This window comes from Thalia democratica, chromosome 4, assembly GCF_965202585.1.
Source record: "Thalia democratica chromosome 4, ktThaDemo2.hap1.1, whole genome shotgun sequence".
NCBI lineage: Eukaryota > Metazoa > Chordata > Thaliacea > Salpida > Salpidae > Thalia > Thalia democratica.
The window spans coordinates 48,117,788-48,145,057 of record NC_139168.1 but is presented as its reverse complement, the minus strand read 5'-3'; the positions used below and the strand labels follow the sequence as shown (position 1 = coordinate 48,145,057).

At 24.2% G+C, this 27,270-nt stretch overlaps 1 protein-coding gene across 1 annotated transcript; it reads left to right on the top strand.

Annotated features, from left to right (window-relative positions):
* The first annotated feature begins 7,399 nt into the window (after window positions 1-7,399).
* LOC145833785 (glutathione synthetase-like) lies at window positions 7,400-26,707 on the top strand. Its single transcript, XM_082940965.1, has 10 exons — window positions 7,400-7,552; window positions 10,680-10,825; window positions 11,733-11,805; window positions 13,072-13,279; window positions 13,935-14,142; window positions 15,104-15,173; window positions 16,468-16,659; window positions 18,597-18,678; window positions 19,773-19,959; window positions 26,191-26,707. Exons 1-10 carry the CDS (start codon window positions 7,427-7,429, stop codon window positions 26,315-26,317), a joined length of 1,419 nt encoding a protein of 472 aa, XP_082797091.1. The 5' UTR covers window positions 7,400-7,426; the 3' UTR covers window positions 26,318-26,707.
* The last annotated feature ends 563 nt before the right edge of the window (window positions 26,708-27,270 follow it).

Below are 27,270 nucleotides of genomic sequence, written 5' to 3'. Positions count from 1 at the left end.
AAAATTGTAAACGTTCTGAAGTTAAATGAAAACAGTATCATTACGCAAATAATCTAAAGAACAGTCTAATAAAAATGCTTAAATTTCGACTGAAGCACTGTTATTGAAACCCAATAAATTAACTTTTAAAATAAAAATTTTTGGTACATAAAAAAAATTAAACAAAAGTAAATAAAAGAGTAGCAGTAATCACTTATGACCTTGATAACTACTATTTAATAAACTATTTCAAAAATTGTCCTGGAACATTTTAAAATGACTTATCTATTTTAATTAAAGCTCTGTCCATAGTTCTACCTTGGTAGGCTAGTGATATAAGTCATTTACAAATCGAATCATTGTCAACTCGAATCAGACCGCATATGCTGGAAATACAACTTTGCAAGCTGCTCTTAAGTAAAAAAAATCATAAAGAGCTGTAGTAATTATGAAAACTTTTACTCATATTTTTTTCTCTTAAATAACTAACTGCATTTAATAAGATAAATAAATAAAATAAATAACTTGACTAAATGATCGATCCATAACCATTTTAATCGAGAAAGTTTTAATATTACTTATTGAAAATAAACTTATTGGAGTATTAATTTAAGTTTTCCAAATGTTGTAAAAGTTTATTATATATATACTCTAAAGTTTAGATAATTAAAGCTCTAGAGTCTAGAGCAGGGTTTTCCAAAATATTTTTTCAACTTGCCCCCTTTGAAGAAATTAAAAAGGCTATTGCCCCTTCCAACAAGGCTACCATTTAAAACACCTAAGAATTTTTTTATTCCAGCCATCTGCAACTCTAGAATATCTAGGGTAATTTTCAAAATTACTAATAAATACACCTAAAACCTTTTTTTTTACTCTTCATCTGCAACACTAGAATATTTAGTGTAAGTTTCAAAATTGCTAATAAATACACCTAGGATATTTTTTTTGCTCTTCATCTGCAACTCAAGAATATCTAGTGTAAGTTTCAAAATTTTAAAATTACTCCCCCTCTTTCGCTCCTTTACTAATTATTGCCCAACAACCTACTAAAATCGCCCCAGGGGGCAGTACCGCCCACTTTGGTAAACCCTGGTCTAGAGCAATGTTTTGAAAAGACAGCTTTAAGCAAATTTTGTTTATGGCTAGCCTTGATCCTAACACTATATGGAAACAAAAAATTATTTTATCACAAAATTATTAATTTTTCCTGGATGTTGTAGAAAACGTACATTAATAATTTGCAAATTACAAACAAAAGTTTGAAAAAAGTTAAAAATTTGTGTTTAAAAGTTTTAAATGTTCACAGAGATTTTTTGTTATTTTATGTTCTGAGATTAATTGCGCTATTTATGAACTTACTAACAGTTATAAAGAATTAAAAAAAACCTGTGAACTTTAATTATATATTAAATGATAGAACTTAAACTTCTTTAGTAATTTAAAATCAAAAATATGCATGGACATGAAAGTTAATGTTCAACTCAAAAAAGAAGTAAACTTGACAAATCTGAAGATAAAACCTCTCTTAAAGTATTACTTAAAACTTACAGATTTGCATCTATGTATTTTACTTAAAAAATAAGTAAAACTTTAAAAAATGAAAGTGAATATTCTACTCGAAAAAGAAGTAAATTTGACAAGTCTCAAGATAAAATTTCTCTTAGAGTACTACCTAAAACTAAAACTTACAGATTTGCATCTATATATTCTACTTAAAAAAAAGTTTCTAAACTTGAAGATGAATTTTCTGCTAAAAAACAAGTGAAATTAAAGATACTACTACCAAGTGTAGTAAAGACCATAAAGAAAAACAAGGGGAAGCCTGAAACTTTGATTAATGATTAATTTGAAGTATTGTCGGTCTATCTTTGTTTTAAAATTAACAAAATTTTACAAGCATTTCATTTGAATAAGGTAGAAAACAATTTTTACGTTAACAAGTATAAACTAAGTCTCGTTGATTTGTATTGTTTTAATCAAAAACAGAAGTGCACTTCATCGAAATAATTTATAAAAGCTTATTACTTTTTTTTTGTTTAAACAAACAGTTTCTAGATATTTCTATATATTGAAATCGGTTATTCATAAAATACTATAAAAAATATGAAGTTTAATTAAAATTTAGTGTCTGTTATTGAAATCTAATGCTGTTAATCGAAGTATTTATGACAATAAGTACAAGGTTATTGTTACAAATTTTGATCAAGGTGTACATCTAGTACATTGTAAATGAAATTAATTATTTAGAGTTCTGTTTTTTAAATTTTCTAAAACTAGTTATAAAAGGTTTTAAATATGACATATAACAATATAAAGTGATAAAAAGACACCCTTCTAATGCTTTGATCTTTTTTGATAAGTAACCATATTGATAGTTGCTAGTTGTAAAACTATTCAATTATTATGACTTGTAGTAGTTGATTACCCATTTGTGCAAAATGTTTTCAGTAATAGTAACAAAAAATATAAAATAATAAAAACTTACTTCAATTTATTTATTTACAAATTCTTAAAATTTTCTCCAACGTTTGCTTTTTATTAACAAAATGTAGCTATTTAGTCATATATGCACGGTACCCTGTTGAGCTGTCTGCTAAGCTGATCCGAATTTCTTAATAACTACTAATTATTAGCAGTTTTCAACACTAAAAAAATTAGACGATTATTGTACAAATAGTCAAATATCAGTGCTTAAGATTAATTTATTTATAAACATATAAGTTATAACTATTTTAAAATAAAGTATTCAAATGTTTTAAGTGTTTTGTTTTAAATTTTAAATTTTGTTATGTTTTACTTATTAACTTAAAATTAGATAGTTCTATTTTGTAACAAAAAATAATTTACGACAATTAATTTCTACGTATTTGATTTTAAAAAATCATTGATAAATAATGCTTAGTCACTACAAACTAGCTATATATTTTATTTTATCAAAAGCTCATTAGGCAAGCTTAGGTTTGCTAAAAAGCTTGTCAGTACTTAAGATCAAGTTTTCTAATTAAAATAGCTTTTTAAAACGTAGCTATTCACAATCTTAAGTTATAAAATAACACTCCTTTAGACGTGTTTCGACTTGATGCTTTATTAACAAAGTCTTCCTCAAAGTAAAATAAAACTTCGTGCATAAAGCATCAAGTCCGAAGCAATTGTAAAATGGTATATGTTTTATACAACTTATATGTTGCTCTACTTTGCCTAACAAGCATAGAACAAAATATAACATTTAAAAATAAAACAACAAAACAAGTATAATCTCAAGTGTTTATTATAATATTGAAAATAAGTTGACTCATTAAATCTTGTACCAAGAGAACTTATCAAAAGTACCTTGCTTTTCAATAAAACTTAATATTTCAAATAAAGTTTTTTAATAACTAATAAAAAACTAGATGCGATTCACAAATAAGTTATCCAAACAAACTTAAACTCCTTGAAATATGTATGCAAAAATATAAACTACGGTTGTTTTTAAAAGAAAAAAGTTAAAGTTTTACGAAAAAACTAGTTTATTGGTTAATTTTTTTTTTGGTTTTAACTGTTATGTCAAAAAATTTGTAAGAAAAATTATTATAAAATAAAAAGATAAATGTATAAAACAAAAAAAATAATAGTTTCCTATTTTAACATAAACTTATTTATTGTTTAAGTTTTAAGAGTTTGTTCTGGTTGTTTACTTAATTCATATGTTATTAATTATTTTTATTGAACGACAAGAAAAAGTGCTCAAAATAATTGATTCCAGGACCTAGTGTACGAAAAAAGCCTTTCGGTCATCCAATCGTACACTACTTGGAAACTGATAAACGTCTTGTCTAGGATAGGCTTAATAAGTAACTACTTTAGTTTGAAACCAGTTGGTTTTAATTTAGTTTTTATGTTTATCGTTATCGTTTTTGATAATAATTTAAAAGGTATTTCAAAATCAAATAAAATTGTTAAACGTTTTTTGTTTTATCAATGGCTTTAAAATAAATAAGAGTTGTAGACAATGCATCAATACACTTAGTTAGAGGTTTTGTAAAGTTTACTCATGAAATTACATCAAAGGTATAAAAAACTTATGCTATAATTTTTGGAGCGTACTATTAATGCTTATTGCATAATTTCAGTCAAAGTTTTAAAACAATTTTACATTAGAAGAAACTTAAGTATTACCTTGGCTTTATAGGTCAAAAATTAATTGAAATGAAGTTTTATAAAAAGATTAATTTTTAAGTGGCATTGCAATATTTTTGGTTGTATGATTTAAAAAGTACAGAAACAAAACACAAAATAAAAAATAATGGAATAAAAAATACTAAATTCCAAAAAAACGCATTTAAAAATTTTACGTTTGAAAGCGTTAAAATTTCTTTTAGGAGTTATAAACTAAAATTGAAATTGTCTTAAAATCACCAGAATGATTGATTATTCTACCAATAAAAAAAATTTTAAACGCTTTCTAAACACGAGATTTTTTTTACAAATTATAAGGTTATTTATAAACTTAGTCAATTACTATTATTATTTATTATTTTTTTAATTTTTTCAATAATTTTCATAAAACATTGTGTTGTTCATTCAAAATAAAATTATTACCTTTTAAGTATAAAACTGAGTTGTAATGAGGTAAAGAAAATATTTTTGTTTAGCTAAACTTAAAGCATAAGTTGACTTAGTATAGTTAATTTATTAAACAATTTACAATACTCTTAAAATTGGCTTAACGTTGTTTAAAATTGTTAATTATAACATATATAAGACTTGCTCAAATTTTAAACCGTAATACTTTATTAAACTGTTTAAGATTTAAATTAAATTCTGCAAAGTTTATAATTGCATACGTTGGGTCGATATACTTATTCTATTAAAAAGTAGTTATTAAAATCTGAGGTTTAGAATTTTTCGGATCCAAAGTACAAGTATAAAATACGAGATTTAAAGGTTTTTTTTGAATACTTAAGTAATTTAACAATCGGTCCACATGTAAAATCAAGCACTACAAGCTTTTTTTTTCCTGCTCACAAAAACCTTATTAGTTTAAAAAACAAAGCATTAATTCATGTTTAGTAATACTTAAACAAACTAAAAACTGAAAGGTATCCATGGTGTGCGACTCGATAACCAAAAGGTTCTTTGTGCACCAGGTCCCAGGACCAAATATTTTGAGCGTATTTTTTGTCGTTCAATAAACTATGACTATTTGATAAAAAATAAATTTAAGCTTTTAATGCAACTGAGAACTATTTAAATAACTACTGTATCAAAAATTTATAAATAATTTTTAGGCTTAAACTAGAAATAACTTTTTTTTATACATTTCAATATGATTTAGGTACCATAAAATCAACTATGTTAGCTAAAGCTGAAATAATATTTTCAATTAAAAACTATACACTCACATTAGTCTAAAACTTGTAAAAGAAACTTTAGTTTAGAATAATTATAATTACTGTAAAAAAACTTTAGATTCAGGTAATGATAGTAATGTTTTTTGTAAAGCAACAATTAAAATAAAAACAACAATTAAATTAGTATTGAGTTTGAAAGCTTAGTTAAAATTATCAAAAATTTAACTTTTTTTTATATGATTTGAATTGCTTGTTAGCTTTAAAAATCGATAGCTATGTTTTGTTTAGAGAAATAAATTTTGACTTACAATCTTAGTACTTAAGTTAAAGAAAAATCTTCTTATTTATCAAACAAAATTTAAAAACCATCTCAAACCCCTGGGATGCTGCCTTGCATCAACTAGGGGTGCCAGCAAGTAGCAACCCTGAATGGGAAACCCTGCTCTAAACTGAACTAGACAGATTTTCTAAATTTATTCTTTTAAATTATTTTGTTTTCAAAAGTAAGAAGTCGTTAGAAAAATATACTTTAAATAAAGTTTTTTTTTTATTGAAACTAAAAGTTTCACTTCATTTTAAAATAAATTAATGTAAATTTAAGTTTTTATATGTCAAACTTGTTTTCTTCATCTGCTATAATTTTTATTCGCTAAATGTCTAAAACCAAGCGTTTTTTTCTCAATTTTTTTGCTTGTTTCCACATGTTTTGCTCAAAGATACTGCATTGTCATCAAGCATCAGCAAATATTAGTTAACATAAAAAGTCTTTACACCTGAACTGCAACTTCTTTAAAATTTTTCAGAAAGTAGTAATTTTTATTAGGGGGTTCTTTGGTTTTTCAAAAGCTACTATATTTTACAAATTAAAGTTTAACAGTAGGTAAAGTAAATTATAAAAATATAAAAATTGTCCTTTCTTAAATACTAAAGTCTTTCTGTTGTAAGCTATATAATTTTCTTTAATTAAAAATACCAAGTAATATAGCTGTAGAAAAAAAACATTTGAATTCAATATTAAGTTGTTGATTTATATAGTTAGTGTGTTGTTAGGTAATTAATTCTAAATGAAATGATTTAGATTTTGGATGCTTTAAAATGAAAGTTATCAATAGGACATATACAAGCTTTTACGACTGTATGTACAGTAAAATTAGAAATTGTTAGGTATTTATCTTGAAATATTTGTGCTTAAGTGATATTGCTTACTGTTTGTAGGTGAATTTTTGGTATGATAATTTTTTGTTGTAGTGCCAGTGAACATTTGCTCAGGATTTGAGCTTCAAGATTTTCCCACACTTTGTGGTTATTTTTATTGAGATTTTAGTCTTGTGAGTTTTCTCAAGATGGCGTGTCACCAAGGTTGTTTTTGTTTGTTATAAGGACAACTAAGAGTTAAATTTTCATGTAACAAGTAGAATTTCATATGTTGTACACACTTGCTATTGCCAAGAAGTTGTTTATTGCTGCAAAGGGTAAAGTTATATCAATTTTTTTTATTATTATTAAAAGTAGGAAAGTATAAATGAACAAACAATAAAATACCTAGCTAAAAACACTCTTCTTTGTTACATAATAAACTGAGTATCTACTTTAAGTTTAAATGCTGTGAAATTTAAGTCCTTCATAGTTGTAAGTTCAAGTTTATTTTGAAAAAATAAACTTGCAATAATAAGATAACAAAAGTTTTCTAAAATGTCTGTTTTTGTTTATCAAAAGGTGATAATATTTTTGTTTAGTTTATAGTTTATTTCAGTTAAAAAATAAACTTTAATTGATAAAACCTAATTATGCTTAAATATTTTAATTCTTTTTAGTTCTAGTTTTATCGTTGGAAAAAAAACATGATTTCTTATTTTAAATTACTTGCAATTTTTATATGCTTTTATTTCTTTTCTATAAATTGTTTATTTCTATAATGAAGTTATTAATATTCTATAAAAATAAAATATTAAAAAATCTAGTATACAATTTTATGTATTATTGCCAGTAAACAATAGTAAATAATTTTAATGCTTTACTAAGTTAACTATGAAAATTACATAAAAATGCTATTATAAATTCATTAAAAAAATATATCAACAGAAAAAAGAAAGCGTATATTACTAAAAATAATAATGATATTACAACACATAATCGATACTTTAAAAGAAGATGACATTCAAATTCTTGCTGAAAATGGTTGTGATTTTGCTTGTTCTAATGGAATAGTAATGAAAGATAAAAATAGCTTGCCTGTTAATGTTAGTATTATAAATGAAAAAATATTTAAAAAATTTAAAGTAAAGCTAAAGCTATTTAGACATTTTAATTTTTAACTTTGTTGTCTATTTTATATTTATAATTTTATTTTGATATGTTCGATGTTATGATATTTAAAAGGATGGTTAATAATTTTATCAGTCTTTTTATGTTTAGAAATATAAAAATTTTTAATTAAATATAGCGTTACCACTTTCAATAAAAGTAATAATATGTAAATTAAAATGTTTTTATTAAATTTCTATAGATTTATGTAACTGTTCAAAATATAGTTTTAATTGTTTGCTAACAAAAGATCCTAGTGAAGTAACTTCACTGGAATATAAATAAAAACAAATTATACAGTAATCTTCCTTTATTCTACCAACATATGTTTCTGTGTGTCAACGAATCAACACACTTCAACTGGGTTCTGTAAAAAAATAATTACTGTAATGAGAGAGTAGAAGCATAGAATAAAGTAGGTGTATACATGTTTTCATTAAAATAAGATATTTTCTACAGATAATAGTTATTAATAGGTAAAATATTTAATATTAAATCCGACTGTTATAAAACTATATAATATTTATGATTATTAAGTCTAAAATAAGTAAAGTAAGCTAAATTACACAACAAAAAAACAAATTATAATATAAACAAACAACTCACGTTAATGGGAAAGATAACTGATTCAAAATTTATGGTCGTTAACTAATGAAAAATACATTCATTGCAACTAATAATTACGTCACAATGTAAACAAGGTTATTTAAACTATTTAATTAAACTTGGAACTTTACCCTCCAACTATAATTCTTCACACCTTTATATGTTAAGTTCCAAGTTTAATTGGAAGCCTGTATTCAAATCACAGATAAACCGTGCTTTTTTACCTACTACGTCCAAGAGAGCTAGTAGGTCTTTTACTGCAGGTTTATACTTAGCATATGACTACCTTGTTGTTTTACATTTTAACTTTCATATATAACACAACTTACTTATTAAATATTTAAAATATCTGTATGAGATATTTAAATTAAACAGCCGACTCCTACTTTACCAACTAATTATTTTATTAATTATAAAATACAATATATATTTAATTTAGTTCATTATGATTTTATGTATGTCGTTGTAAATTAGTTATCGGTCAGTAAATTGTAAGCCCAATAAAAATTTTTGTTTTTTTTCTGTTTTGGCTTTTTCTTAAAGTTTAATTTTTTCATTTTTGATTTTTACATTTGAACTAAATCTGCTTCTTAATTCTATATAACCTTGATTCAATCATTACAAACATTCAATATATAATATACTTGTTACATCGAGTTTCTGTGACTTTTATTGCCTTCACCGTCGTTAAGTTTTATTAAATTTAATTGATTCTCTATCTAATGGTTAATGTTTTATTTTTGTTCATAATAGATTACATAAAAACTAAATTAATGATCTTTGCAATACAAATTAAATAGTTTAAATAACCTCGTTTACATTGTGACGTAATTATTAGTTGCAATGAATGTATTTTTTATTAGTTAACGGCCATAAATTTTGAATCAGTTATCTTTCCCATTAACGTTAGTTGTTTGTTTATATTATAATTTGTTGTTTTGTTGTGTAATTTAGCTTACTTTACTTATTTTAGACTTAATAATCATAAATATTATATAGTTTTATAACAGTCGGATTTGATATTAAATATTTTACCTATTAATAACTATTATCTGTAGAAAATATCTTATTTTAATGAAAACATGTATACACCTACTTTATTCTATGCTTCTATTCTCTCATTACAGTAATTATTTTTTTACAGAACCCAGTTGAAGTGTGTTGATTCGTTGACACACAGAAACATATGTTGGTAGAATAAAGGAAGATTACTGTATAATTTGTTTTTATAAAAAACTTAAAAATTTACAATAGGACATATACAAGCTTTTACGACTGTATGTACAGTAAAATTAGAAATTGTTAGGTATTTATCTTGAAATATTTGTGCTTAAGTGATATTGCTTACTGTTTGTAGGTGAATTTTTGGTATGATAATTTCTATGATATGATTTCTACAAAATTTGACCTTGGAGATGCCATTGACTACTAAGCAAAAATTATTAATAGTTGAGGATAATTTTTGGCAATTTGGAGAATGTTACTAATAGTACTTAGTGTACTTACAGAGCCAAAAAGCTCATATGTAGCACATTTTTAAAGTTTAAATAAACTAAACAATTTTTTGTGGTATAAACTTCAATGTTTTAGGCTTTTTACAACATAGCTTGTTTCTTTTTTTTAAATAAGATTTTGCGATAGTTTAAATAGAGCTTAGGAAATACTTGAACTTTAATGATTAGCGTATTGTGGATTGAATTGTTTAAAAAACAAGCATTAAGTATAAAAAGCTTTTGCTCAGTAGACCATGGAATCTTAAAGATCAAGTTTTGTAGACTTTCTAAGTTACTATTTATCTAAACATGATCTATATATAAATCATATAAATATACAGATTTATTAAACTAACTTAAATTTTATTCAACTGTAGGTAATGATGTTTTTTGTGTAACTCTGTATATGGGTAGGTGTTAAAAATGCACAAAGAGTCACTTCTGCATAAAGACACTTTTGCCCTAGTTGAAAATTTATATAAGTATATATATTAGAGTTTTACTATCTCTGTTACCCCTAACCCTTACCCTTGGTTAGTAACAATTTTTTTTTCTTCTAATTATCTTTTTCCTTTTTTTCCTATCACTGTTACCCCTAACCCGTACCCTTAGTTGGTATTTAAAAATAATATTTTTTTACTGTCCTGCAAAATTGTCACTTTTGAAAAATTGACCCGTTGTGTAAAATTGTCTTCGCGCAAAATGACTTGTCTCCCTGCGTATACTGATTAATGTTTTTAGTAGTACCAACATTTTTTCAAAACTTAAGATATTTTTTCAGTTTGATCTTTGTTCTTATGTTTTTTTTTCCAATTAACCTTAGATTGTACAGTTTTTGTGATCAGCTTGTGTTTGTTTCTTTTGTCATTTATAATAGATGTGAAATTTGGTTATAATTTTAATATTTTTTATTATAGTATTTAATTTTAATATTGTAACAGACAAAAACATAACTTACTTTTAGAGGTTGAATCATATTCCGTTTACAATTTTACCATCTCCCATCCCAAAAAAGAGCTTTGAGCAGGTGGTTAACATACAATCTGACATAAATTTGCTAATGCACAAGCTTAGCTGTGATTTCCAATTTCTTTCTGACTCTATTGAAAGGTTTGATCATTGTACTTAATTAAGACTATTTTTGCCAGAATTTAAAAATTTTTTATGTACGATTTAAAATTAATAATTTGATAATAGAAAATAAAAAATTGAAAATTTTATGACAAAAATAAACAAAAAGTATATTGATTTTTTGTCAATTTTTTTTTAAATTCTTAAATTGTCACAACAGGTTTTTATAAATATTGCAAGAAAAATTTATATAAAATTTTAAAATTTCTCAAAAAAAGATAGAAGATAGTTTTTAGTAATTTCTATTCATTTACCATTTTAGTTTTCTCCTCCAATAAGGAGCCTATTGTACTTTAAGACTTTAATCTGCTATATCTCATAAATTATTTTAATTTCTAAAATTCAGTAACAAATAACTTGTAGCTTAGTTAAAACTCTTCCAAATAAGATCAAGTTGTGAAAAAAGTGGTTACTCCTTTATGACCTTAATCAATCTCCTCTTAATGAAAATTTATTTTTGTCTTAAATGAGCAAAAGAGTATGTAGAATTATTTAACACATAGCTCATTATAGTTTATTTTTATTTATATATGTGTTTTAAAAAATTAATCATTGTTAGTAAATAAGTAAACAAATGTTAAGGAATTACTCTTTTGTATTGATGTACTATTACTTCTCAAATTTTTACCTTAATCTAGCAGCTGACCGAGAATGCTAAGTAATTTAAAATAAATTAAAAATTCTAAAGTTGAAAAGCTTAGTATGTATAATAAGGTTATTCAAACTGTATATCAAAAAGCAACTTATATACTGATCAAAATTATTTAAAACTAGAGTATTCTGGTTAGTTAATATTTTAAGTATACGGTTTGTTTTGTTTTTTATTATTTTCTAAAACTTCAAATATTTAGTTTTTAAATTTGTACTTTAACTTGCTCATTTTTAGTGTAGTGAAGGCTGATGATTTCATGGCAAAGCTTTTCAAAATTTACATGGAAACACAACCGTTTCAAAAACAAGTTAGTATTTTGTATTATAATTATCCTCCAGTATGTTTTTTATATTTTTTTTAGATAATAATACAACTCCAGATTTACTATTCTTTCTATTACCAGTTTTCAGTGGGAACAATTCTGACCCTATCAAACACTAATTAAATATTTTTTACAAAAAGTATTTATACTTAAAGTTTATAAATTTCCTACAGTACAACTGTTTATTATTAAGTTATAATTTGATAAAAAAAAATTGAGAAGAATAACTAAAAAACTATAGGAACTAACGGAAAGGATATATTGTAATGAAATAATGTTGTATCTTTTTAAATTTGTGCTTCTATGAAGAGCCTAATAAACTAGTAAACTCTTTGATTTTTTATTCTTATATAAAAAAAAACATAGAACGTTAAACAGCAGTAAACAGCTACTACTACTAAAATTAAAGATCTTTTTTGTTATATCAACTTGTAAAAAAAGTGATTTTCTTCCGTAGAGAAATAAAATTGAATTAAGTATATTTATATACCATTTGCAACTTACTATTAATATAATATTCATTTTGTTTTATATTTTATTACACAAAGCTTTTCAAAACTATACGAGTTTCATTCTCAAGTGATAAATGCTAAATGAAGTTCGAAAAAATTTTGGTAAGTGAACAGCTTAAAAAAAAACTTTAACTTATGACGTATGAATAAATTAAAATAAATACAAAATTTAGAGATTTAGAAAGTAAAACTAAAGTAAAGGTATGTTTTTTAATAGATTGTTAATAATTTTTCTTTTCCATTTAATGCTATTTTCGTATTTAAATTAGGTCGCCCTTCCTCAATTAATATATATCTTTACTTTAGTTTAACTTGCTAAATCTCTAAATTTTGTATTTTTTGAATTTATTCATACGTCATAATTTAAAGTTATTTTTTAAGCTGTTCACTTACCAAAATTTTTTCAAATATAATTTAACATTTATCACTTGAGAATGAAACTCGTATAGTTTTGAAAAGCTTTGTGTAATAGAATATAAAACAAAATGAATAATCTATTACTAATAAGTTGCAAATCGTATATAAATACGTTCAAAAACCTTCCTTTAATAGTAATTAAGTATATATTTTTGCATTTTTATCTTTCTTTAAAAACTGTTAACAGTTATTTGATGTTTTATAAATGTAGCTTTTCTTTGAATTACAGAAAAAGTTATAAGTTAAATTGATATGTAGTATAATAGCTCCACTTATTTAGATATGTATTAATTTTAATTTTTAAATAAATTTACAAAAACAGATGATTACACTGGGAATATTTCGGACTGATTATATGTTAGATTCTGTAACTGATCAGTTCAAGCAAGTCGAAATAAACACAATAGCATCCAGTTTTAGTGGAGTAGGCACAAGAAAGACTAAGCAGCTATACCACAACATTCTCAAAAAGCAACCATTGAAGTCTCTTGCTGAAAAAATACCATCTAATAAAGCTTTGGAAAACATAGGTATATTTATAGTTTGCTAAAATAAACTTTTTTAGTTGACTAAACTTAATACTTTGCAGTTTAATTAAAGTGAGTTGAATTTTCAATCAACATTTTGTTTATTTTCTATAGTTTTATTAAATTATATGTTTATTCACACTGGGAACAGGTCATATATTAATGAAGACACTTTTGTTCAAAGGGTCAAATATCCACGAAGAGACACTTTTGCATGAGAGTACTAAAAAAAATATACATTAAAAAAAAAGTTACCGACCAAGGGTAAAGGTTAGGGGTAACAGTGATAGTAAAAATAAATTAGAAAAAATTAAAAATGCAGAAAAACTATTAATAAACAGTTACCTAACTAGGGTAAGGGTTAGGGGTAACAGTGTTAGAAAAAAAAACCTAATAAAAAAAACAAAAAAAATAAAAAAGAAATGAAAATTAAATTATAAAAAAAAAAAAAAACTTACCTACCGAGGGTGGTTAGGGGTAATGGTAATAGTAAAAAAAAAAAGATAATTACATTTTTTTTCAGCCTGTGCAAAAGTGTCTTCATGCAAAATTAACCCTTTGTCCAAAGTGTCTTTGTGCATATTTGACCCTTTGTGCATGTTAGAATCCTACCCATTTACACTAAATAGTAGCTAACAATATGATTTATAAATTGTAGGAAAAGGCCTAGTTGACGCATGGAAAGCTTATGGCAATACAGAAGCGTGTATAGTTTTTTTTGTTGGCGAGGGAGAGAGTAATGTTTTTGATCAAAGAGCTCTGGAATATGAAATTTATGAGTATAATTCAGATATTGAAGTCAGACGAGTAGTTTTTAACAAAGCAACTGATCATCTGTCTCTAAGCAACGATCGCAGATTATTTCTGTAAGCTTTTTTTGTTTTTGTAAGTGTAAATTGGTTTTTCAAAGTCATATGAATTAAAACTGAATTAACTTAATTAATTGTAGTTTATTAAATGTACAGAGTATTTATTTAACTTTAACTTATAGGTATAGAAATAAATGTTTAATTAATATGTTTAATGTACACATTTTTTTTAGAAGTAATATCTAAATTTAAGTACCACTTGCATCTTAAAATTATTAAACAAAATCTACAACAACAGTTTAAGTAGTATTCAGTTTATTAATAACTATCTACGTTTTCTATGCTATAAGTAGCACATTTCTATTGAGTTTTGAAAATATATAAGTACTTAAAAAGATTAGAAGATAATTTTTAGAAATAAACATGTGTTTTCTATAAACATAAACAGGATTTATATAAAAAAAGTATTTAATGACCATTATAGCAAGTATAAATAAATACCTACTTTATAGAGTGTTAATTTACAAAATATAATTAGTAGTTTAACTACGTTTTTTACAAATTTTGAAGCTTTAATTTTTCAGATCTTGATAATTTTTAGCATAGAATAGTTAATACTTTTAAATAATGTGCACTTTCTAAAAATGTTGTTGTTATTTTTGTAATTAGTTTTTGGTTAAATAAACAATGTTTCACTGCTAAGTACTTGAGGCCGCTTTGTTAGACTAATAAGTGGTTTATTGTAACTATGTCTGCCTTATTAGTCTCGTACGAAACATCGTAGATTGTCTCAGAAACTTTTTGATGATCTTGCGGAGCAGTCTAGTGAATATTGAAAGAATGCAAAAACATATTAGCTTTGCTGAAGATAGCAATACATTTTTACTAATTATTTTAAGTTGCACTTGGTATTTAATTTAAATACTACACAAAACTTTCTTACAATTTTATATGTCAAAATATTTTTTCTTAAAAGTTTTCAAAATTTATTTATATTCTATAATTTTTATTTACTTAGTAATGGAACTGAGGTTGCAGTTACTTACTTTAGATGCGGTTATATGCCAGAGCATTTTCCTGAACAAAAGGTTAGTTTTCCGTTTTTTTAAGAGTTCACTTATAAAATAATTATTAATTTTTAAATTGGTCTTGGAATTACTTAATTTTTTTTTTGGATTTAAGTTACTAATTTAAAAAAAGTATTCTATGGGTTGTAACTCCCTCATGCTGACTGAGGTTAGTATTAAGATATGCAGATAACTGTAACCAGCTTCAACTAATTTGAAACTTTGTTGAAAAATACTGGGTTAGCTCTAAACAGTTTAGGTTTAAATTAAATGAGTTTTGTTTAGATCAATCAAAAATGTTAGTTTTTTTTTTAATAACATTTTAAGTCTATAATAAGTTTACATAACAATCTAGCTTAAAATAGTTATAGATTTACTTTTTCCACAAACTTAGAATGACTCAGGTTATTTTAATTCTTGTTAAGCTAGAGTAAGTTAAGTGGACTAGCTATTTTAAAAATAAAATGTTATTAAGATGAAAATTTTAATGCCATAATACTACTATTAGTATATCGTTTCTTTTACAATAACTTGAAGTTTTTGTTGATTTTACTTAATTTTAAATGCTGTAATAAGTTTAACGATTACAAGAATTGAAGTTTTAAATGTCATTTTGACAAACGTGTTGTGACAAAGTTTATGTTTTTTTTTCGATTGTTATGAATTTAAAAGAATTTATTTTTTAATTGTATTTTCAATTTATATGTTATCATATAATGTTTTATAATTAATAGAATAAGCTATAAGTTCTTTTTGTAAACTATTAAAGTAAGTTTCTATAATTATTGCACCTTTAAATATTTTAGGTTTTCAAGTTTAAAAAACTTTTATTTTGTAAGAATGAGATATTGTTGAATTTTTTAACTGACTTTTTTTTGTGTTTAAATGGATTTTTATACTACTTGTTTGCTAAATATAATATGCTGGTTACTAGTAAGCTTATCTAAATTGTTTTTTAACTAGTAATATATTTCAATTAGCCAATCTAAAGTATTCTAAAACTTTAACAAGTAAACTGACATTAAAAATAATTATTTTTTATTACAAAATTAATTTAGTTCAAAAGTACTAAGTTGTGATTTATGATGACGAAATACTTTAGCGGTAGCAAAACTATAGTTTACTATGATCCGTTTTATGAAGTTAAAAATTTATTATTCTAAATAAACTTACTACATTTATTTGGAATGATATTTTTAAGGCTGTAGAGTTATTTAGTAATAAGATATTACTTTGTTAAAGCTTCTACTAATTTAGCATCAATTTTACAACATTATCAAAGTTAATATTTGTAAGTAGTTATGTTGCACAACAGCACTGGGATATGAGGCTTCTCATTGAAAAAAGCAGAGCAGTTAAGTCTCCAAGTGTGGGGCATCAGCTGGTTGGCAGTAAGAAAGTTCAGCAGGTGCTCACCCAAGAAGGTGTTATTGAGAAGTATATCAGTGACAGCAAGGTAGCAAATGAAATCAGAAGCACCTTTGTAAAGTTGTACTCGCTTGATATGGTTAGTTTTATATTCAAACTGTATTAAAAGTGTCTTTTTTTAAACTAAAAGCAGGATTTCCGAAACTAGGCAATGTTGTCTCTTTAGAAGCGATTAATACGAGGTGGCATTAATTGGTAAAGCGGCTAAAGAGTAAGTGGGTAGGTAATAAGTAAATGAGCTATATCATGAAAAATCAGGTGGATTGTATTTTAAGTTTCCGCCAAGAGGGCGTCTATAAGAATAAGTTTCGGAAACCGTGTTTTAAAGCGCTTATTTTATTTAGATCCTAATGTTTTAGAATTCAATACTAAAATTTTTAAATGAAGTATAAAACAGTATTACTATAATTCCTTTATTGTACTAACATATGTTTCTGTGTGTTAACGAATCAACACACTTCAACTGGGTTCTGTAAAAAATAATTACTGTAACGTTAGAATAGAAGCATAGAATAAAGTAGGTGTATACGTGTTTAGATTAAAATTAAATAAAATAATTTCTACAGATTTTTACAGGTTAATAGTTAATAATAGATAAAATACTTAATGTTAAATCCGACTGTTATTTTACATTAAGTATTTTACCTATTATTAACTATTAACCTGTAGAATTTTTAGAAATTATTTTATTTTAATTTTAATGAAAAAATGTATACACCTACTTTTTTCTATGCTTCTGTACTTTCGTTACAGTAATAATTTTTTTACAGAACCCAGTTGAAGTGTGTTAATCCGTTAACACACAGAAACATATGTCGGTACAATAAAAAAAGTATACTGTATAATTTGTTTTTATTTATATTCCAGTGAACTTGTTTCACTAGGATTTTTTGGCAAACGTTAGCAAACGACAAAATCTATATTTCAACAGTTATAAGTAATAATATATAAGAATATAAGTAATAATATGTTTATAAAATTTAGCCTTATCTAAAATTATTTAATCTACTTAAGGTTGTGTGAGGGGAAACAAACTTTTTTCTTTCAGTTACTTTGTCTTTATCATTTTGTAGATCTTTAACAAAGCTATATGTTATTTTTTACAAATTTTTAAGTTTTAAAGTTACTATTGAGATATAAACAGATCAAACTAAAAAAGTTTGATAAGTTTCTTGTGAAACCAATAAATTAAAACAGCAAATACAGTTTCAATAAAAATATGTCTTATGCAACAGTTTTTTAACAATCATTTTATTTTATGTCTTTCAGTTTTCTAATTGATAAATAGTTTCCGAATGGGTTTTCTAAATTTATAAACTAAAGTTTTTTATTTCCAAAAAAGTTTTATTTTTAGTCATATTTTGTTTTAATTTCATTTATAATTTCTTACGAGAGAGTGTTTACAATCATGCCAAAAATATTTTCTGAAAAATTAAGGTCCCTAACCTTGAAATACTTAAATAAAATATTTGTAGTAAAACTTTAAATTGTAATAGAAAACTAAACATATTTTTTTTTTCGCCGTACACTTTTATCGGCAACCTTACAAAACTTACAACAGTCATTTCTCGCTAATCTACGCACTCTCGTTTAGTTACGCATTTTAGAATTCTCGAAAAATACAAAAAGTTTAAGTAAATAATTTGAAAAACATAAGGTGAGATAGATTTTTAGTAAAACTAAAAATTTTTATTTTTAGTTTGTATCTTCTATAAGGAACCTATTCAACTTAAAAGTTAATGAGTATTTTAATTTCTATATTTTTTTATTTATAGTTTATTCATTAATCTTTTAAACAGAGTTAAATAATAAAACAAAAATCTTATACTATCCTCTGACATTTAGATTACGTTGAAAAAAAGATTTTGTTATTCTATGTATTTTTTTACGACTATTCAAAACCGAGTTTATTAAACCAGTATGACATTTTAAAACTAAAAAAAGGAAACTCTAGATTTAAGTATTTTTTTATAATACATAAGTTGCTTTTTCGTTTCAATTTTTGTATCTTCTTAGAACGAACAAGGAGAAAAAGCAGTCAAAATGGCGATTGAAAATCCTGAAAATTTTGTATTGAAACCACAAAGAGAAGGTGGAGGTAGGATATAATTAAACTAATTCATATTCAAAATTCAACCGTTTTTGTAGCTAATTTTATTACAGTTTGAAACTTTGTATTATACTTTAATAACTTGTTAATTTTTTACTTAAAATGTTTTTACAAACTAATTAAAATATAATAAAGAGTTACTTTAAAAACAATACTTTTTATGTTTAAGTTATTTATAGATAGTGCGTTTTACTTGTCAATAGTTACTATCAGTATATAAACAAACATTTTTAAATAAAGAAATTACAAGTATTACTACGCATTACTAAGTATTACTAAGTATTAATTTACTACAGGTAGGCCAATAGATATATCTTCAAATTATTGAAATAAAAAATTGAAAAATGTTAATTATATTTTAAACTAACAAAAAAATTATTAAAATCTTCGTGTTTTTGACTGTAATATAAATTTTATTATTTTTTCCAAAATAAAAAGTGAGTAGTAAAATTTTCTCAATTTAAGTAGTTATGAAAATATAAAATCGAATTATAATATGTTTATAAACAAAAACTTTATACACTCTAGAGTTAAAATATATAAACAATCTCATTTTGATTAAATAAAAATTTACAAGGTTTTAGCATAAGTTTAACATTGCTATTGTTTCAGTAGGAGTTTAGTATGTATAATAGCAATTTTCAAACACTTTTTTAATTAAAATATTTCAAAACTTTTTTAAATGTTACAGATACTAAAATTTCTCAACACCTTAAACCTTAATTTTAGTAGCTTTTAACTTTTGTTTTTCAATAAAGAGTTAAGCTAATTTTAACTGTATTTTCATATTTTATTCTTTATTTTTTAGGAAATTACATTTGTATTTTTTAGAGCTTACCTAATACTGGTTATCTTAGTGCAAAACATTTTTGATCTAAAAATTTGAGATTTTATTTTAAATTGCTATTTTAATTTAAAGTAGTAATCTACTGGATCCAAAAATTAGGATCCGGTCGGGTTAATTTATATCTTATCTTTCTTAGTTTTAAATTTATAACTTTATATTATATAGTAAACCACATGTGTATTTTTTTTTTTCAAATTTTCAATAGCGTTTTTACAAAAAACTAAAAAATACTCAGGTAACAATTTATACGATGATGAGTTAAGGACTAGGTTAGAAGAAATAGGAAAAGATGAACGTAGGTGTGCTTACGTAATAATGGACAAGATTCGTCCGGCATCTACGAAAAATTACATCGTCAGAGACCACAGTCCAAAAATTTCTGACGTTATAAGCGAGCTTGGAATTTTCGGAGTTTTTATCTCGTTAGTTTTTATACTACTAAAGTAATGACAAGCACTTGTCATTCATACTTAAAAAATAGAATTTTGTACAAACATTTTATTTATGTAATTAAAGTTAAGCAAGGAATAAGACTCATTAACTACATGACTACAAAGGGATAAATAACTTGTTATTTAAAATTTGGTTGACCAAAAAACAAAAATACCATAAAATATTCAATATAATGAAAACAAGTGTAGTACTACTAGTGTAGGTCCTTTGAATCATAGTTGTGCAAGAGTTCTGTTTTTTTTTTTGCGTACTGTTTTATATTTTTTTTATATAATTGCGTTTTGTTTTATTATTATATTGTTAGTAAGTCCTATTTTTTCTCTTCCATATAATTCAGATAATAAAAATTTAATTTCTTAACTACTTTTGAGTTTATTTAAAGAAAAAGGTAATCTTATTAAAGTCATAATAAATATTTGAATAGTTATACTATATTTAATCAAGTTAGAATATCCAATTGCCTGTAAAACCACAGATGTTATAATAAAAAGTCATTTAATGTTCTTTTAAATGGTTACCTTTATAAACTAAGTTATCAAAAGTTCATTCAACGATTGTTGCTTAGCTAACACTGTTTTACCTAAAATGATTTGAGCTTTAAATAAGAATACAATAAATGAACCACACAAATATGGGTAGCTGTCAAATTTGCACGAGCGTTTAAAATTGAACGAGGGGACAAAATTGCACGAGTGCACAAAATTGCACAAAGACACTTTTGCACAAGCAGACAATTTCGCAAAGGTTGAATTTTTTATTAATTTAATTTTATTTTTTTTATTTTTTTAAATTTTTTTTTGTTATACTTTTACCCTCACCCTCGGTCGGTAATTTGTTTTTATATTTATTTTTTTTTTTACTTTTACTGTTACCCCTAACTTTTACCCTCCTCGGTCAATAACTTTTTTTCTTTTTGTTTTTTTATTAATTTATATTTTATTTAATTTTTTTCCGTTTTTTTTTTACATTCGTGCAAAACTGTCTTCGTGCAATTTTGTTCCCTCGTGCAATTTTGTGCCCTCGTGCAAATTTGTCTTCGTGCAAAAGTATCTTTGTAAACTTGTGCAGTTTTGTTCTCGTACAATTTAGTAACCTCGTGCTTTTTTGTCTTCGTTCAATTTTGACCTGTTCCCCACAAATATATATACTTAGTTATAAAGGTTCGTGCGCGTCAGGCTAAATCAGGCTAAGTCAGGCTAAATCAGTTTTTTTTTAAAAAGTTTAAAAACGTCAGGCTAAACCAGTTTTTTTATTAAAAATTTGAGAATCTCAGTTTTTCCCAGTTCAAATGCTTCAAAATTTTGATAAAAAAAAAATTAAGAAATATTTTTAAGACCAAATTGAGATGTGAATTTATTTTTCTAAACAAAATTTAGTTATTAAAGATAAAATCAGTCAGTATTTGTAAAAATAAATGCTTAAAACGTTTTGTTGAATCTCTAAAAAAATTTAAGAATCTTCATTTTTTATTTTGAGTAGATTTTATACGTCATAATTATGAAAATTCATAAAAAAATACAGTTTAAACATTACAGTTTAGTTTAACAACTTAGATCTTTGTTTGAATTCGTTTACATCAGCTATGTATTCCATAGCTTAGTTGGTTGAACTGTTTTAATTTCTAATTTAAAGGCTTTATACCAAATACTTTTTAGATTAAAACTCTTAGCAGTTTATTTATATATTTTACTGTTTGTTTAAAGTTATTAGAGATATTCATAAGACTAAAACCAAGCTTTAAGATATAAGTATTAAGTTTTGTAGGTGTACAAATTTTAGGTAAAATTAATTTTTCTTTACAAGAACAAAATTTTGAAGGTTTCTTTTCAATTTAAGTGTAAGCTTTTTAAATCTGATATGACATAAACAATCACTGTATTTATTTAGAGTTTAGGATTTATAATTATGTATCAATTTTAAGTATTAGTCAAAATGCTATAATAAACTTTTTTTACTTATTTTAATACTCGTATAAGCGTTTCATTTTAAACTTCAATAAAACACGACAATGCAAGTCGTTTTATTATAAATCTTCTGGTTATAATGTTTTTACTTTGTGCTTAATTAAATTGCACACTTGTGTTTAGTAATATATATTAAGTTTTTATACTAGTAATAGATTAGATATAATACTTATTTTAAAACTTGTCACTGAATTTGTTATGTTAAGGGCATAGGGGAAGGGTCAATCACCTTTTTGACAATTTAGTCTTATTTTGTTGAGTTGTAACTAAGCTATGAGTTGATTTTTGCAGATTTTTAAAGCTCAATAAGTAAATAAAATAAGTTAATAAAATAAAACTTAGGGTGGTGTAATAAATATAAAAGAAATTACAACAATAATTAATAAATTAGAATTAACAAGATCTAAAATGGGGGCACATAAAAGTAACTCTTTTCTTATATTAAGTTTTTCAATTCTATCTGCTTCAGTAATAGCCATTCTTTCTAGATTGCAAATTAAACAATTATCTGCCTTTCTATGTACTGAGCAGTTGATTTATATAACACTTGCCATTTAATTTCAGAGAACTCAGTGTTATTTGTTATAGCAAATTTAGCCAGGGCTGTTGCATGTTATTTCTTGAAAATGCTATACTTGTGCTATTGCCATCTTGTTTTGAAAGAAACTCCCGTTGAACCAATATATTCCTCATCCCTGACTGTGGCTTTGTTTACAGCCTTTAAAAAGGTATTAACCATTAAAACCGCCAGACCAAAACTAAATTATGTAAACTCACGTAGTTTTCAGTCATTCATAGGATTTATAAACTCTGCACATGCGTTTTCCGTTTTAAAATCGCTGGTGCTTATAATATTGTTTAAACAATAATATGCTCGATAAATCAACCAGTACATCGTATCTCATTTGCCATAATTTAGAGGTCTTTCGTGAACTAGCATGTAATTTACATAAGCGCAAACAAAAAAGCTCTAAATCCAGGAAACTATGCTAATTTGTACCATTGATTTATTTTAAAAGTTTTGTATGGTGAACATTTTAAAGTTTTGAAAGTTTAATACAGTTCATTTTTATTAATTTAGTATCTTTTTGAAAAGAAAAGTTTTAAGGAAACAAATTGTAATTAGATTTAGTTTCAAGGTTTTTCGTTATAGTCTATCTGTTCATAGTTTTTACCTTACTGTTAACTTTTTTTTTCACGCACCTATATATATATATATATATATTCTTAAATAATGTTTTTATTATGTGTTTACAGTTTAATACAAGTATTAGTTTATGGTAGCTTTATTCAAAAAAAGTCACTTAAGCAATTAAATTGAATTATTAAACAAACTTAATAATTGTTGTTGTACTACAGTTAAGTAATTAAAATAGTACTAGTTTCATCGGAATATTTTTTGAAACTTTGTTACTATTAACAACTTTTAACATAAATTAAGAATGCACACGTAAAGTTTTATTAATATAATAAAAACATATGAAAATAAATTAAGCGCGTAGAAATATAGTTGTATTATTAACTTGGTTACTACAACAAAACCTTTTTGTATTTGTAAGTAGACCAAGTTTTAACTATATTAAAGCCATTAGATTTTTTTTTAAGACCTTTTAATTCAATTTTTTCTTTTATTTTTAAAGTAGACTGAGACTTTGTTAAAATAACTTAAGCTATAAAGTTTCTTTATCATCTACACAAAGCATAAATAAAATGAATATTGCTTTAGAATAAAAAATTAGAAGTCACTTTTCACATAAACTGACTTTTTTTAAAAAGTAATAGTTAAGATAAAAAACTTAAGATCAATTATAATCTAAACAACATTTATTCCTTTCAATATACTTAAAACTAATTAACTAATCTAAGCTGCCTTTGATTTTACAAAATACATTTGGCTCTACTTTACCCTTAGAAGTATGTACAAGATTAATGTAATTAATTTTAATTCTTTTTGACGCACTTAGTAGTATTAAAGTTTTTCTGCATATTTTAAACTTTTGTGCTGTTTAAAAAATCGCAAATGGTGTAAAATATTAAAACAATAATTAAATTTACTCAACGCAATCAGTTTTATGTTTAAATATTAGCTGTTTAGGTTATGATCAGATAGTAAAACTTTGCAACATTAAAGTATGTAATGTAAACTTTAGTTTTTTGTTATAAGTAGGTAATAATTTAAAGATAATTTGTTATAATTTTGTTATACTGTATTTATTATCTTACAAACAGTATGTATTTTATAGTTGTATGTACATTAGACGCTTTAAGTTTCAATAGTAACTAAAAATTATAGGTTAAAATCTAATAGTTGATATTGCATACAAAGGCCGAATTAATCCTATAGTTTTTAGTTACTATTGAGACTTAAAGTTAATTTCTGTGTTATTTTAAAAAATAAAAACATATAGCAAATCGTATGAGTTAAATAATATACCTAAAATATAAAAGTAAGTTTTATAAACTTAAGTAGAAGTATAAAAACAGTCTTACTATAATTAAGCCTTGAAATAGTCTTAATTTTTTTTTTATATCTTAAAAATTAACTTTTCTCTTTTTTATTTATCACAAAAAAGTGTGTTTTAGTTTTCTTACTACAAGCACTTTATTTATTATTTTTTATTTATTGTTTTTCAATGTTTTAAAAAGATACAACTAAACTTACCTTTTTCCGTAGTTTATGTTTGTGAATAAAAAAACTACAAATATATTTTTTTTATCATAAGAATTTAATAAAAAAAGATTTAGATCTTTTTAATATAGCTTATACAAAAGTACATAATTAAGAAAGCAAGCGTCCAGAACAAATGTGTTTTACACTCGTGCATAAGTATTTTGTATTTATTAAATATAATTATAAGCTAATAGTTTAATTTTTATACTTAAAAGGTAAATAACTAAGTATAAAACAATTTTTATAAAATATCTACATATTTTTTTTTGCATGTTAATAGCTTGTACTTTCGATTACATACTTTATAAACTAATAACTACAGAACTAAAAATATTTTGAACTTAAACTAATAATAAACTCTATAATGAAACAAATAATTATTTTTTTAAGTGATTTTAGTTCTACAGTTATTAGTTTATAAGAAGATGTAATCAAAAGTACTTAAAATTTATTGTCGACTTTTCTATTTAATTAATCTTATTATTAGTTATTTTAAGGTAAAGCCTAGAAAATTACAATAAAGCATTTAATCGTGCCCTTGACCAACTTTCAAAAAATTGCATACAAAAATTACATTTTATATTTTGTTTTTTTGAAAAAAAAAAAAGAAATATCTCAACTTCTAGAGGAGCAATAATATATTCTATTCTTTCAAGACTTTGTTATGCAAACTAAGTTTCGATCAAAGACCTCGTAAGTCATGGAAAATAGTACTTAAATAAATAAAAACAAATTTTTACTTTAAAAACAAAACAAATTGAATTCTAGTTTTAAGGTTGAGTGTATGGTAAAGTTTTTTTTTTATAGCTACGTCACAATTCGAATTAGCCACATTAGAATGCATTTTAACTTAAATCTATTTTACTACTAATAATAACAACTTTATTTAAACAATGTTTATTTTGAAAACTTACAATAAGAAAAAAATAAGCCTACATCTAGGTTCTTATAAGCATTTTGTTATTATCATTTTGAATTTGAAACTTAACCAAAATTTAAACTTAATCATACATTCAACCCTAAGATTAAAATTTAATTTGTTTTGTTTTTAAGTAAAGATTTTCATTTGTTTAAGTACTATTTTTCATGACTGTTACATATCTTTCTAGATTTTTTATATAAGCACTAACGAGGTCTTTGACTGAAACTTAGTTTGCATAATAAAGTCTTGAAAGAATATAGTATACAAAAAATTATTTAAAAATTGTACTTATGTATGATTTATTAAAAAAATTAAAACATACAGCCTTAAATTTGAACTTTCTTTATATATAACTATTTTATTTTCTATCTAACTATTTCAAGCTTTTTTTTGATAGTATTACAGTACTTTTTCAAAGCAGATGCATCAAGTTACAATAAATAAGATAAAAAATACATTTTTATTTTTAAGACCTTTAAATATTTTATAGTTAAACTTGTTATAATTTAAAGAGGTTTCTTTTAAAGTTGCTATTAACATTAATTTTCACTAAAAAATTCACAACCGAAAGTTTTAATTCTCATAAAACTATCTTTTTATTGCTTTCTGACGAGTATTTCAATTAACAAAACTTCTTTTATAGAAAAGGGGAGAATTTGGTATCTAACAAGCAACAATCAGGACACTTGCTCAGGTCCAAATCAAGTGTTCACAAAGACGGTGGCGTATGCGCTGGAGTTGCTGTCCTTGACTCGCCATATTTGACATAAAATGACTAAACAAAAATTTTATATGCAAAATTGTACTGAACTTTAAATACTGCAATCTTATAATTTTTTGAAAATATTTATGTTACTGTTTTCCACATACAGTTTTTACTAAGCATTTTTCCCTTTTAACTGTATTTAAACTAATTTTGCACTTACATTTATAACTATTTATTTACAAGTTAAATTCACCAAGTATGTTATGCTACCTGTTCATTATAAAAAGTATACATCACAAATTGTTTTAACCAAAAATTAGTTCTTTAACTTTTTTATTATCATGCGCATTTACTGAATCAAAAACTAAAGTGCATTATATAGTTACTTATCAATTCATTGTAATTTTTTAAAATGAAGAGTCTAAGTCGATGTAAAAGTCTTCAGCAAAAGTCTTCAGCATGGTTTAAATTAATTAGTGTATTTATTTAAGCTCAGTATATTTTTTTTTATGTAATTACATTGTTAGTCCAATCATTTAAAAACTCTAATATAATTGTTTAACTGTTAGAAATTTAGTTTTTTTTTACTTTAATTTTTTTTTTTTAACTATTATTTGAGGTATAAACATAAAAAGCGTTCAGTTTACTTTTTGTGTATTTCTCTGTTTTTATTGACTTATATACGTATATATATTTTTTAATATAATGTTTTACAAATGGTTGTTATAAACTGACAAAAAAGTATTTGATATCTAATAAACATAATAAGTTGTTAAGGATCATGCTATTCCTTGTAGTTTTTTTTTATTTTCTTAATTTTTTTTGTACTTTGAGTATTTGACGAAATGTCAAAAAAAAAAAATTACATAGTTTAGTTATCGAGCTTAAATTTAAAGTAGTCAACTCTGATAGCAATCAAAATTTGTGCAACTCACAATAAATGTTGGTTAAAGGTGTGTAAAGTTTAGATTTTTTTCTGAAAATTTCTATTTAAAAGAAGATCATATATATATAATT

What these genes read in the sequence shown, in the direction of transcription:
- LOC145833785 (XM_082940965.1), top strand. Translation starts at nt 7,427, where the DNA reads ATGATATTACAACACATAATCGATACTTTAAAAGAAGATGACATTCAA. An exon ending in AGCATTTTCCTGAACAAAAG is followed by an intron (nt 15,174 to 16,467) that starts GTTAGTTTTCCG and finishes GTTGCACAACAG; the next exon opens with CACTGGGATATGAGGCTTCT. An exon ending in ATTTTCGGAGTTTTTATCTC is followed by an intron (nt 19,960 to 26,190) that starts GTTAGTTTTTAT and finishes CTTCTTTTATAG; the next exon opens with AAAAGGGGAGAATTTGGTAT.